Here is a 13371-nt window from a genome sequence, read left to right as displayed (position 1 = left end):
GCAAGGGGCCGTTCATCGCTGCTTGCAGCTTTAATTATTATTATTTGTAGTTCTCAGGTACACCAATATTCAACTAGACAAATTAATAACCTATACCTATAAATGTGTCATACAGCTTGTGGACAGTTTTCAATAAGATGAAGAAGAAGAGCTATGGAGTTATGGACATAATTTTTATTTTTATTATTTAACTTGCATTGTTTGTATGTAATATTATTTAGGTAAATCGTCATTATGTTTATTTTTGTTATTTCCCTTTGCATTGTTATTGTGTATTATCTCTTATCGATGAGGCTTTAAGATACGCCCAGAGTGGGTTTCTTCCTCACACACACACACACACACACACACACACACGTTTTATTTTATTTTACTATTTTTCTCTGACTTTTATTTTACAAGTGTTCAAATAAACCAATAAACCAATAATCCTGAAAACCAATTAAGTCAAAAACTGTATCAAATCCTTCAGCTAGTTGGAAAAAGATTGGCATTATGATTAGAAATACAAAGAAAGACAAGAATCTCTCACATTTTTTAGAGGAGAAAATCAGATGAGATGAGTCAATTGTCATTTTTTGTTTTGACATTGTGAGATGTGATGGTGATATCGTAAATGTCAAGTTTTTCCTCATTGAATCACAATACATCTTAGTAAGTATCCTTCCATTAGTCAAGACAATCAGCTGCTCTCTTCTCTCTTCTAAGGAACATTAGTTGGAGCATTACAGACAATACAAGACTAAATGTCCCACTGAATGGCGTTGATTGCTCCAGTGATAAAGACACCTCAGATAATTTAGCAGCTGTTTGGGAATTAATAATGCAGCAGCGTGGCGGAAAGAGATCAAACAACAGTGCCACATGTCTTCCTCTGACCAAATACAAAGATTAAAGGAGAAGGAAATGACTAAATTCATGCTGTGGGTAACACTGAGTTCACATTTGAAATATTCAACAACACCCGCTTACTCAATTTAAGATTATAAGAGGGGGGTGAGAGCCATATGGGAATTGAAACAGTAGAAACCAAATGCATGTAACAATTGTAATGAGTGTAGGTCAGATCATTAAAACGGGAAAATAACACTGGGGTTTGGAAGACAATCAATTAATCCACAGAAAGCAGTCTGATGTCTCGGGAATAGCAAATGACAGCGATACAGAATTGATTTGATTTCACGACTTACTGAAACACTGCTTCTAATATTTGTGCTATGAATATATGCAACCTCTTCCCTGAGGATTATTGGAAATTCAATAACCAGGGGCACAAGCCTTAATAAGATAGCTATTTGAATTAAGCTGCTGTTGAAAAGTAAAAAGGCTCGCGTTTGAGAGATTCGATTTCATTAAGTGCAGGGAACTAAAAAAATTATACCACTTGTATCGAAATAACAAAATGAGAGACATAAAAGGCTTTAGCATTGTTATGATAGCCATTATTACATTACTGATGTTTTAGCATAATGCCAGAGTAGTGGGTTTGAGTTATTTACTATCCAAGGATTGTTACATGAGTGGGGTTAGAGGTCAGAATCTGTGCACTAGATGCTAAAAGCATGAGAGCAGAGAAAAGGCTAATAAGGCTCGGCTTGTTGCAAAAAGCTTTAACATTTGATCCCCATTACCAAATGAATGAAATGGGTACTAAATTGACCCATATGTACATTTAAAAACATGATTCATACAAGTTTTATCCAATCCACCTCGAAGTAAAACTAAAGGAAAGATCACAGTCATGGTTAAACAAAAAGTTTAAAGTCCGTGTAAAGTAAGACTAAATATGTGTTCTGAGTTTGACATACCACAGAAAAGTGTGTTGTTAACCACCCTGCCAAATTTGAATGATTAAAAAAATCGCCAAATATATGAAATTAGGCTTCAAAGTTGTGTAAAAATCAGCCTCTTTCTCTGCTCCCAAACGCCCTCCTAGTTCGCTGAAGCCCCGCCCCCTACCAAGTGCCACCTGTCAATCAAAGTCACCACCTCTACCTGAAACATGGACGCTACGTCTGAGAGCTTTCTGCTGCTAACTCAGCTGCTAGTTCGGCAGCTAACTCGGTGGCTTTCTCGGCGGCTAGCTCGGCAGCTAACTCAGCTGCTAGCTCAGCTAACTGGCTAACTGTTGACTGTAGTAGTAGTAGTGTGCGCTGAATTCATACGTCTACAGCAGCAGGGTCGGGTTTATGCTAATCACCGCCGCGCTACGTAACGCGACAGTGATTTTCAGACCCGCCCACTAAATCCTGAACACAGAAATCTTGAAACACAGTTTGTGAAGCCTAGCTCCACAATTCAAATCTAAATGGCTGATATGCTTTTTACACCTTTTTTAGAAATACATTTATGACCTATTTAATGTGTTTAGAAGAAAAAGTCTGATTTCACTTTACACAGTCTTTAATGTTAGTAGATACGATTCAAACAGCAGTCTTGTCGTCAAGGTCAGACACTTTGTGCGCCCACCTACCCGCCTCAGCCTCATTTTTATGTGCAACACACAACAGCCACATTGTGTCATTTGACAAGCCTCATTGATGCCTGTTGGAACACACACACACACACACCGGCTGCTTCATACAAGCGGAGCAAATGTGATAAAGTTGCAGCTTTTCTGGAGAATTATGATAGTAATGGCGCAGTGGCATATCCCAACAAGTTGACATGTGTGGGTGCTTTGACACATTATACGCTGCTCATGTGTGGTAGCTTTTAAGATTTCAGTACTCAAGACATAACTTGCACATTTGCATCTGGGATGACAGCCATCATATATACAACCACAAAAAGGTTGCTAGTAAGGAGAAAAAAAAAGAGCATACAGAATTACTTTAACCCTCCTGTTGTCCTCGAGTCAAGGGAGGAAGGGAGGAAGAAGGAAGGAAGGAAGGAAGGAAAGGAGGGAGGGAGGAAGTAAGGAAGGAAGGAAGGAATAAGGCGAGGAAAGGGAGGAAGGAAAGCAAGGGAGGAAGGATGGAGGAAAGAAGGAAGGAAGGAAGGGAGGAGGGAGGGAGGAAAGAAGGAAGGAAGGAAGGAAAAAAGCGAGGAAAGGAAAAGAAGGAAGGGAGGAAAAAAAGAGAGAAGGAGGGAGGGAAGGAAAGCAAGGGAGGAAGGACGGAGGAAGGAAGGAAGGAAGGAAGGAAGGTAGGGGGAGGAAAGAAGGAACAGTCAAAACAGACGGGGTCAGTTTGACCCGGGAATATCAGTGAAGTTTGATCAGATGCGTTTATGACACACAGACGGACTTCGGTCAATATGTCTTTTGTGTGTGCTTGACTACAGTCGCAGATCAATACGTATGCCAACACTAATGTGTGTCAGGCAAACTGCTGCTGATAGACTTTAAAGTGTTATTGATATATGGTAAAGAGTAATGGGATTCTGTTAGATGAGATGAATCCTTTTAATTTGACCCTCCTGTCGAATTGACCCCATCTGTTTTGACTGTTCCTTCCTTCCTCCCTTCCATCCTCCCGTCCTTCCTTCCTTTCTTCCTTCCTTTCCTTCCTTCTTTCTTTCCTTCCTTCCTTCTTTTATTTCCTTCCTTCCTTCCTTCTTTCCTTCCCTCTCTCCTTCCTTCCTTCCTTTCCTCCCTCCTTCTCTCTTTCCTTCCTTCCCTCCCTCTTTTCATTCTTTCTTCCTCCCTTCCTTCCTCCTTTCCTTCCTTCTTGCTTCCTTCCTTCCTAACTTCCTTCCTTGACTCGAGGACAACGGGAGCGTTAAGTTTTGTTTCTCAAAAAACTTTTTTTTGTTTTGTTCACTTTAAAAGTATTTTCCTTATACTAGTGTGTGTCCTTAGTGTGACATCAAATCCCCACGTTTCTTATTTTATTCCATACATCCACCAAGCGGAAAACACCAGTCTTCTGTACTCAGGTCTGCAGTAATGAGACAGCAGTAATGGATCTCCAGAGGCTGCTGCGCTGTTTAGCTGGTCTACAAACAGCGGTCAGCCGTCACATCGTTACCAAAACTGGTGGGCACGCATCATTAGCCTGTGTTTTCACACTGCTAAACAGTCATTAGGACTGACAACACGCACACACACACACACACACACACACACACACACATGCTGCACTACAAACAGATGCACACATACACACTGACAGACATGTAAATGCAAAACAAGCAGTGCTCATTGATTCTGGGGCGGTGAAATGTCAGAAGTATTATTGCTGAAGTTACAGAGGAGCTCTGTGGAGTCATGATGTGCTAGATTCATGTGACTGTGCCAAATTTAGGTCTTTGTGTGTGTGTGTGTGTGTGTGTGTGTGTGTGTGTGTGTGTGTGTGTGTGTGTGTGCGCATGTGTGTGTTCCTCCTCTATTAAGGCAAGAAGAGACAGTGAGACAGACGAACACAAAGAAGTTACTTGAATGGTGTCAAATGTTACTGCTGAAAAGCCAGACATTCATGCACATTCATAAGTCACGACAGGTGAAAGAAACCGAAATATCTTGTAAAGGTCGGCGGTGGAAAGCACAACACAACCAACTAAAAAACTTAAAGAAAGAAAAAAAGTCCTGGGTAAACTTTTAAAATACAGGATTTAAGTTCAAGTGTTAACCCTCCTGTTGTCCTCGAGTCAAGGAAGGAACGACAGAAGGGATGGAAGGAGGGAGGGAGGGAGGGAGGAAAGGAAGGAAGGATGGTAGGAAGGTAGGAAAGGAGGAAAAGAAAGAAGGAAGGGAGGGAGGAAGAAAGAAGGAAGGAAAGGAGGGATGGAAGGAAGGAAAGGAAAGAAGGAAGGGATGAAGGAAAGGAAGGAAGGATGGAAGGTAGGAAGGAAGGTAGGAAAGGAGGAAAGAAAACAAGGAAGGAAAGGAGGAAAGAAAAGAAGGAAGGGAGGGAGGGAGGAAGGAAGGAAAGGGAGGGAGGGAGGAAGGAAGGTAGGAAAGGAGGAAAGGAAAGAAAGAAGGAGGCAGGGAAGGAGAAAGGAAAAGAGGAAGGGAAGAAGGAAGGACAGAGGAAAGAAGGAACAGTCAAAAAACAGACCCCGGAGGACGACAGGAAGGTTAAATTGATCATTCTCACTGTAAATTAATAGTTGCTTCCTTTACTGGTTTAACTCCCCAGCTCTATAATAAATGTAGTCTTTCAGTTTGTCTCCAAGGTGGAAGGAGTAAAATGTTGAACCTCTTTAATGGCAGCATCTGCACCATCCATAATTGATGATAAAATGTGGTAGGATTCACTTGCCTGCTACCTGCTGCTGCTGTTGTGTTGGAAATGAGCAGACAGCGATGACGTGGACAAGCAGAGCAGACCGTTTTTGAACAGCATCCAGGTTGTTATACTGTCTTCTCGCTCTAGAAATGCAGCTAACCAGCACTGGTGTATGTGTGTGTGTGTGTGTGTGTGTGTGTGTGTGTGTGTGTGTGTGTGTGTGTGTGTGTGTGTGTGTGTGTGTGTGTGTGTGTGTGTGTGTGTGTGTGTGTGTGTGTGTGTGTGTGTGAGTGAAAGAGAGAGAGAGAGAGAGAGAGAGCAAAGTTGTGTGTAAAAGCTGTTGTCCTCCTACTTGCCCTTTCCAACAATCAATTTTGAGCATTCGATCCATGGTGAGTAAAATAGCTGATAGCTAGGGAAAGAGATGAGGAGGAAGCAAAAGAGAGAAGAAAAAAAAACAGAGTGATAGATCGCTGGAGACAGAACACTTCATCCTTGAGCTTTTTCATTTTTTTTACCATAAATATAGCAGGTAAAACATGCTAGTCTTGTTGCATACTGTGTGTATTGTGTGTGTGTGTGTGTGTGTGTGTGTGTGTGTGTGTGTGTGTGTGTGTGTGTGTGTGTGTGTGTGTGTGTGTGTGTGTGTGTGTGTGTGTGTGTGTGTGTGTGTGTGTGGCTACTTTATCTAATTTTTTTCACACTTGTAGAACCTCTAGAAAGGGTGGTCCCCACAAGTGATGATTGCAAACTTGGTCCCCGTGATACATGGAAACGAGTATGTGTGTGAGTGTGTGTGTGACATCGGACCACAGTCTTATTTCCTCACTATATTGATTAGGTGTGATTGCTTGTTGTTTGTGGATGTATGAGCAAAATGACCGTGATGTTCTTGCAGATAATGTCCACATTCACATTTTATTTCCTCTCCACTTTCGTTATATTGCTTCTCATTTCCTCACCCTGGCCCTTTCCTTCATAATTTCCCCTTTTTTTTCTTCCTTCCTTTCCATTGCTTATATATCTGTCACCTTCCTCTCATCTCTTTTAGTGTTATTAAGCCATAGTGGTGCCCAATAATGGCACTTTAGAACCAATCAGCCAGTCATATGTTATTCATCAGTAGGTCCAACGCTTGTGACTTTTCATTTAGCGTTCATGTCAAGTTACTTCAGCAACATGTGACCAACTTCCTGTCAGCATGCTTAGCCAATTTTAAGGAAATACACAACCCACAACCAAAATACACAATGAGCTAATTCCAGTGTCTGTACACTACAAAGTTGATAAGATAATAGCAGCTTGAAAAACACTGATAGCTAATGATAAAGCTAGTTACAGTGAGCTAATTTAAGTTTGACACATGACCTCTAGTAACCTTTTGAGCAGGCTGTCTTCACTGAAAATACACAACCAACACCCAAAATACACAAAGCTCATAGCAATGAGCTAATACCAATGTCTGTATACTACAATTGTTTTCAAATTAAAGGTAAAATTAAATACACATTGAAATGATGAAATCAACACTGCCAATTAGTTGTATATACTTTTGTACATTACATTTTATTTATTTTATTTCATTTGCTATATTTTATTATGTATAGTTTGTTCTTTATATTCTTATATTATATGTTGTTATTGTCACTGTGTGAAATGCTGCTGCTGCTGCACTGTAATTTCCCAGCTTGGGATCAATAAAGTCTATCTATCTATCTATCTATCTATCTATCTATCTATCTATCTATCTATCTATCTATCTATCTATCTATCTATCTATCTATCTATCTATCTATCTATCTATCTATCTATCTATCTATCTATCTATCTATCTATCTATCTATCTATCTATCTATCTATCTATCTATCTATCTATCTATCTATTAGCAGCTTGAAATAAATTGATAGCTAATGATGAAGCTAGTTACAGCCAATTAAGTTTAGTTGGAAACATGACCTCTAGTAAACTTTTGAGCAGGCGGTCTTCACTAAAAATAGCTGGCAACACAGCATTCGGTATATAAAAATAATAATAATCATCATCATCATAGACAGAAAAAAACCCAAAATACATCACATATATAATGCATGCTGAAATGCCAACAGTACTGTATGCTAATATGCTAATTATAACAAGGATCATCTGTAGCTACATCCAAACAGATTATGTTAACATTGAAATGTTACCATGCTCTGATGTTATACTAGTCACAATGTGGCTTTGATCCTTATGAGCTCAGTCAAAAAAATGTCCTAAAATGACCTCCATTGAGAGGATTAATCCTTTTAAACAGAACATGGGTATTTTTTCTCTGTGCCAACATTTACATTTAACTTCACTCATGGTGAGAATCTAAAAATACCAAAGCTGTCCCCCCACTGTTGATCCTTTTAACTTTGTTTTCTGGTGTTTGATGAGCATTAGACTACAGCCTTAAGGGGCCATTAGCTATGCTACAGACTTTTATTTTTTCCCTCCCCACTCTTCCTTGCTCTCTTCCTCCCCTTTCCTCTCTTGTTTTTGTCTTCTTCTATTTAATCCCTAATGTATCTTTTTTTTTCTTTCTGCTTTTATTTGTCTCATGTGCTCTTTCAGCCAGACGAGCTCACTAATGTTCTGGAGATCTGCAACATCGTCTTCACCAGCATGTTTTCCTTGGAGATGATCCTCAAAATCACTGCTTTCGGCTCTTTTAGCTACCTGAGAAACCCCTACAACGTCTTTGATGGGATCATCGTCATTATAAGGTACAACTTAAATGTTGTAAGCACAATATGTATTCAATGTGACTGTAGAGTTGGAGTGCCTTAATAGCTGAGTGGTTAAGGCACATATGCTACAAAAAGGTAGCGTCTCTGGTTCCAGTCTGGCTAAAAACCTTTTCCATGTCAGCCTCTAAGCCATCCACTTAGAGGCTGACATGGAAAAGGCAAAAGAAGTCCCTCACCCCCAAAAAGTAGCCGTAGACTTGAAAGAGTGATAATACATTTATTGCAGGCCCGAAATATTGCCATCAACATCATCTGATCTGTATGAAATAGGATAAAAGGTCCCTGGTTGGATTCTGGCTGCAGGTGGGCGGGCTCTCTCTCTCTCTCTCTCTCTCTCTCTCTCTCTCTCTCTCTCTCTCTCTCTCTCTCTCTCTCTCTCTCCCCCCCGCCCCAAAATAAGTGACTTTATACTTGAAAGAGTGATAATACCCTTATTGCAGGCCCGAAATATTGCCATCAACATCATCTGATCTGTATGAAATAGGTCAAAAGTCAACGAGTAAAAAATAAAAGCTTTACTGTACAAACTAAATTTGTAATATAATTATAAACTACTTTTTTTTAAAGCTCACATGTGCATTATTCAGTGTGTTAAAAATACATAAATATTAATATGTGATTAAATATATATACACATATTTCAACTATATCGTATTTTGCAAAAACAAAAAAAAGGAAAAATACATGTTTCTGAAATATTGATGAAATTCAGGAAGCATACGATTTTTCCCAGACTGCTCTGGAAAGCGACCCTTCATTTTAATTATTCATGTCATGCTTTGTCAACTTGTCATCTGTGTCCTACCTGGTTGAAATGTACCACCTGTATGTATTTGGATGCCAGGGTGTCAGACAGCAGCAAACACATTTTGTCTTTTGTTGTGTGTGCCTGTAGCTTCAGGTGAATGGCTGCTCCTTTGATCTGCTGGCGTTTTTTTCCCCAATTCATCTGGTTGAGCGCCTTTGTCTGCGGTCCCCATTATAACCCCCGAGATCAAATACACATCAAAGCAACTAAAACTGAACAAGATCAAATGTGCAGCGTGTCACAGAAGATACATGTTGATTGAACATATCTACATCTGTCTTCTTATCTTTCGCTCCACTACCAATTTCCATCTCTTCATCTATCTGAATGTCAGCTATTCATACAGAGCTGCTCTGTAAAAGTGCTCCTATTCAATCTTCGCCAATGCGGAGACGATGCTATTTTGATCCTATTTTCATGCACTGAGAGGAGCCTTTGATAGCCACCTCCATTAGAAGACAAATTTCTTTAAAGCCAGATGTCTACAAGAGAATGGTTCCCTATTCATGATGAATATACTCACCTCGACATACAAAAGGAAAGATAAAACTTGCCCCCTTTTGTAATTGTTCTGCAGCAGCAAACAGTAATTAAAGTCATGAAGTATTTAAGTGCTTGATTTATAATGTCCGAAGCTAAAGTAACCTCTGAAGTGGACACATTAATTACCACAAGATAAGATCAAGCCAACTTCCCCAAAGAATTAGAGACGCTTTCAAAATAAGAGTTTGATGGTGACCTCTTCTTGTATTGAAGATCACCTTAGGGGTTTATTTTGCTAATGACCCAAAAATGCTACTTTAATTTAATTAAACAGTATAAAACCAGAGATTATATGCTAGTCAATCTTTAGAGCTTTTATTTAACATCTTTTTCCGTGGGTTTCCATTGAAGAAAGTTTGATTTGCTTCAACTGAAAGTTCAAGTGTAGTTTGAAGATTTGTTTTATATAGCAGGCACTCTTTCAGTAATTGTGAGCTGCCGTCGAAAAATATCAAACACATTTACTCTGGACAAAGGATTTTATCTGGTTTCATGATGAAGCGAATGTAAAAGCTTTTAAAAGTTACATGTAGGATTGTGCTGCCACTTGCCGAAGCTGCGAAACCGAAATTCATTTTTATGTAATTGTAGTCAAAGTAAGAATAAATATGTGTTCTGAGTTTGACATACCACAGAAAAGTGTGTTGTTAACCACCCTGCCGAATTTGAATGAATCGCCAAATATATGAAATTAGGCTTCAAAGTTGTGTAAAATTCAACCTTTTTCTCTGCTACCAAACGCTGTGGGAGTGCCCGTCGAGTTCGCTGAAGCCCCGCCCCCTACCAGGTGTCACCTGTCAATCAAAGTCATCATCTCTACCCGAAACATGGACGCTACGTCTGAGAGCTTTCTGCTGCTAACTCAGCTGCTACCTCAGCAGCTAACTCGGCGGACAGGCTAACTGTAGACTGTAGTAGTAGTAGTGTGTGCTGAATGTATTTATACCTCTACAGCAGCAGGGGCGGGTTTATGCTAATCACTAAATCCTGAATACAGAAATCTTGAAACACAGTTTGTGAAGCCTAGCTCCACAATTCAAATCTAAATGGTTGAAATGCTTTTTACACCTTTTTTAGAAATACATTTATGACTTATTTAATGTGTTTAGAAGAACATATCTGAATTCACTTTACACAGCCTTTAAATAACTTGGTCGTCTTTATGCTCTGCTTCCCTCGGTCTAGTGTGTGTGAGATTGTAGGTCAGTCCGACGGTGGTTTGTCCGTGCTGAGGACCTTCAGGCTGCTGAGGGTGCTGAAGCTGGTGAGGTTCATGCCAGCTCTGAGGAGACAGCTGGTTGTCCTCATGAAGACTATGGACAACGTGGCCACCTTCTGCATGCTGCTCATGCTCTTCATCTTCATCTTCAGGTAAATTATATGCACTGTATAACCCTCCTGTTGTCCTCGAGTTAAGGAAGGAAGGGAGAAAGGAAGGACAGGAAGGAGGAAGGGAGGAAAGGAAAGGAGGAAAGAAGGAAGGAAGGAAGGAATGAAGGAAGGAAGAAAAGGGGATGGAGGAAGGGAGGAAAGGAAAGGAGGAAAGAAGGAAGGAAGGAAGGAATGAAGGAAGGAAGAAAAGGGGATGGAGGAAGGGAGGAAGGAAGGAAGAAAGGGGGATGGAGGAGGGAAGGAAGGACAGAAGGAAGGAAGAAAGAGGGATGGAGGAAGGAAGGAAGGAAAGAAGGACAGAGGAAAGAAGGAAGGAAAGAAGAAGGAAGGAAGGACAGAAGAAAGGAAGAAAGGGGATGGAGGAAGGAAGGAAGGCAAAAAGGACAGAGGAAAGAAGGAAGGGAGGAAAGAAGGAAGGGAGGGAGGGAGGGAGGGAGGGAGGGAGGGAGGGAGGAAGGAAGGAAGGAAGGAAGGAAGGAAGGACGGAAGGAAGGAAGGAAAGAAGGAAGGAAGGAACGAACAGTCAAAACAGATCAGGTCAATTCGACCCGGGAGGACGACACAAAGGATAAATGAGTACTTGTGTATTTTGGCCTCTTCGTTCGGTCTGTTCAAGCTTCTCCTCGCCAAGGTGTACAGTCTTTTTCTTTCATTCTTTTTTGTCTCTTGCCATGATCATCGTTGCTTAACAGCTGCTATTGAAGCGCAGAAGGTCACAGCGTATTAACCCCTTGGTGCAAAATAGCAAGCAGCAGACACTTGATGGATCTGCTTAGAATTTAACAAGCAGACACTTAAAAGGACAGAAGCGACATAACGAGGAGACATTTGTAGATGTTCAAGCACTGAGAAAGCAGCAGCAGCGCTCTGAAGGCTTTAGAAGGATCTTTCATTGTACGCTCAAGGGCCGCAGTCTTTGTTTTCCTCCCTTTCAGCTTCACTTTTCACTTAAGGGCCAGTACTTGTAATGATGTGAGAGGAAATTACCCTGAGTAAATCACAGTACACACTTTAAAAGAAAAATTGCAAGTACAAACACTAATTTCATACAATTTTAGTTTTCCATGTAAAGTGTGTGTTATGAGCTCTTTAAAATGTCACGTTCCAGCTTTATTAAAACATTAATATTCTCCGTCATGTTTGCAATTTAAGTACAAGATAATTGTGTGATCAATAAAATGGCTTTAAGAAACAACATCCATCATTTTCAGTAGCTGGCAGTCACTACTTCTAATGTTTGCTACTGTATAATGCTTAGGAAAAGAGGAAGGGAGGAAGGAAGGAAAGAAGGAAAAAAGGAAGGAAGGAAAGCAGTAAGGAGGGAGGAAAAGAGGAAGGAAGGAAGGGTGGAAGGAAAGGAGGAAGGAAGGAAGGAAGGAGGGAGGGAGGGATGGAGGAAAAGAGGAAGGAAGGAAGAAAGGAAGGAAAGGAGTAAGGAGGGAGGGAGGAAAAGAGGAAGGAAGGAAGGAGAGAAGGAAGGAAAGGAGGAATGAAGGATGGAAGAAAGGAGGAGAAGCAAAGAAAGAGGGAAGGAGGGGAAGAAGAAGAAGATGTCACCTTATGTAACCAGACTTTAACATTCACATTTATCTTTATCACAGCCAAGACAGTATTTAGTTGCAACCAGAGTACAAAAAGCAATTAATAACAGAGTTGTTGCTTAAAACCTTGAATATTTAAAAAAATCCCAATGCTTCGTGTCGTCCTCCCGGCTTCCTTACTTCTTTCCTTCCTTCCTTCCCTCCTTCCTTCCTTCCTTCCTTCCTTCCTTATGTCCTTCTTTCCTTCCTTCCCTTCCTTCCTTTCCTCCATCCCTCCTTCCTCCCTCCCTCCCTTACTTCCTACCTTCCTCCCTTCCTTCTGTCCTTCTGTCCTTCTGTCCTTCTTTCCTTCCCTCCTTCCTCCCTCCCTTCCTTCCTTCCTTCTTCCTCCATTCCTTCTTCCTCCCTCCTTTCCTTCCTTCTTTCTCCCTTCTGTTCTCCTTTCCTTCCTTGACTCACGGACAAGGGTTAATGTATACATTTCTTTATTAATTACCATAGGTGTGATTAGTCCAGTGTGTATAGTATAGTATAGTATAGTATAGTATAGTATGATACTGAGCTCAGTCATTGTGTCCTTGCTGTTGTGCTGCAGTATTCTGGGAATGCACATCTTTGGCTGCAAGTTCAGTCTTAAGACGGAGACTGGAGACACAGTACCGGACAGGAAGAACTTCGACTCTCTGCTCTGGGCCATCGTCACTGTTTTCCAGGTAATCAACATATCACACTGATGCTTGATTGAGAATACGTGCAAATGCATAAACACACATCTCAGAGCATTACTTTGCAGTATTGTGCTTTTCAGTAGTGGATACCTTTGCACATGTACTCAATATATACGTTTCACTAGTATGCAGATGACTTGCACCTATTTCTCAAGACCTGATACATTTCTGTACAAATTTTCATAGAAACTATAAACTCTAAATCTGGTCACTTAAAGCTCTAAAGGCACTGCATCTTGAAAATTTCAGGTGCATGCTGGGAAAAATAAAAATGCGGATTCTACTTATATGGGCATGAGGCGGGGCCATGGGCGGAGCGGGGAGGTTGCTATGCTTGCGAGGGCTGGATCTCGAGGACATTGGTCAATCAACCTGTCAATCAGGACGTAGCCACGCCCTAATGCATACCCTGCTTT

General features: G+C 40.7%; 1 protein-coding gene across 1 annotated transcript in view; it reads left to right on the top strand.

The window, feature by feature from the left end:
* LOC128379733 (voltage-dependent T-type calcium channel subunit alpha-1I-like) overlaps nt 1-13371 on the top strand; it is a 229896-nt gene that overhangs the window by 123784 nt on the left and 92741 nt on the right. The window contains 3 exon segments of the mRNA XM_053339364.1: nt 7768-7919; nt 10480-10665; nt 12823-12940. Of these exon segments, the coding sequence (XP_053195339.1) occupies nt 7768-7919; nt 10480-10665; nt 12823-12940 (456 nt within the window).

This window comes from Scomber japonicus, chromosome 2 (genome assembly GCF_027409825.1).
Source record: "Scomber japonicus isolate fScoJap1 chromosome 2, fScoJap1.pri, whole genome shotgun sequence".
Taxonomy (NCBI): Eukaryota; Metazoa; Chordata; class Actinopteri; order Scombriformes; family Scombridae; genus Scomber; species Scomber japonicus.
Note: the sequence above shows the minus strand (reverse complement) of the source record. Positions and strands in the feature narration are given on the sequence as shown.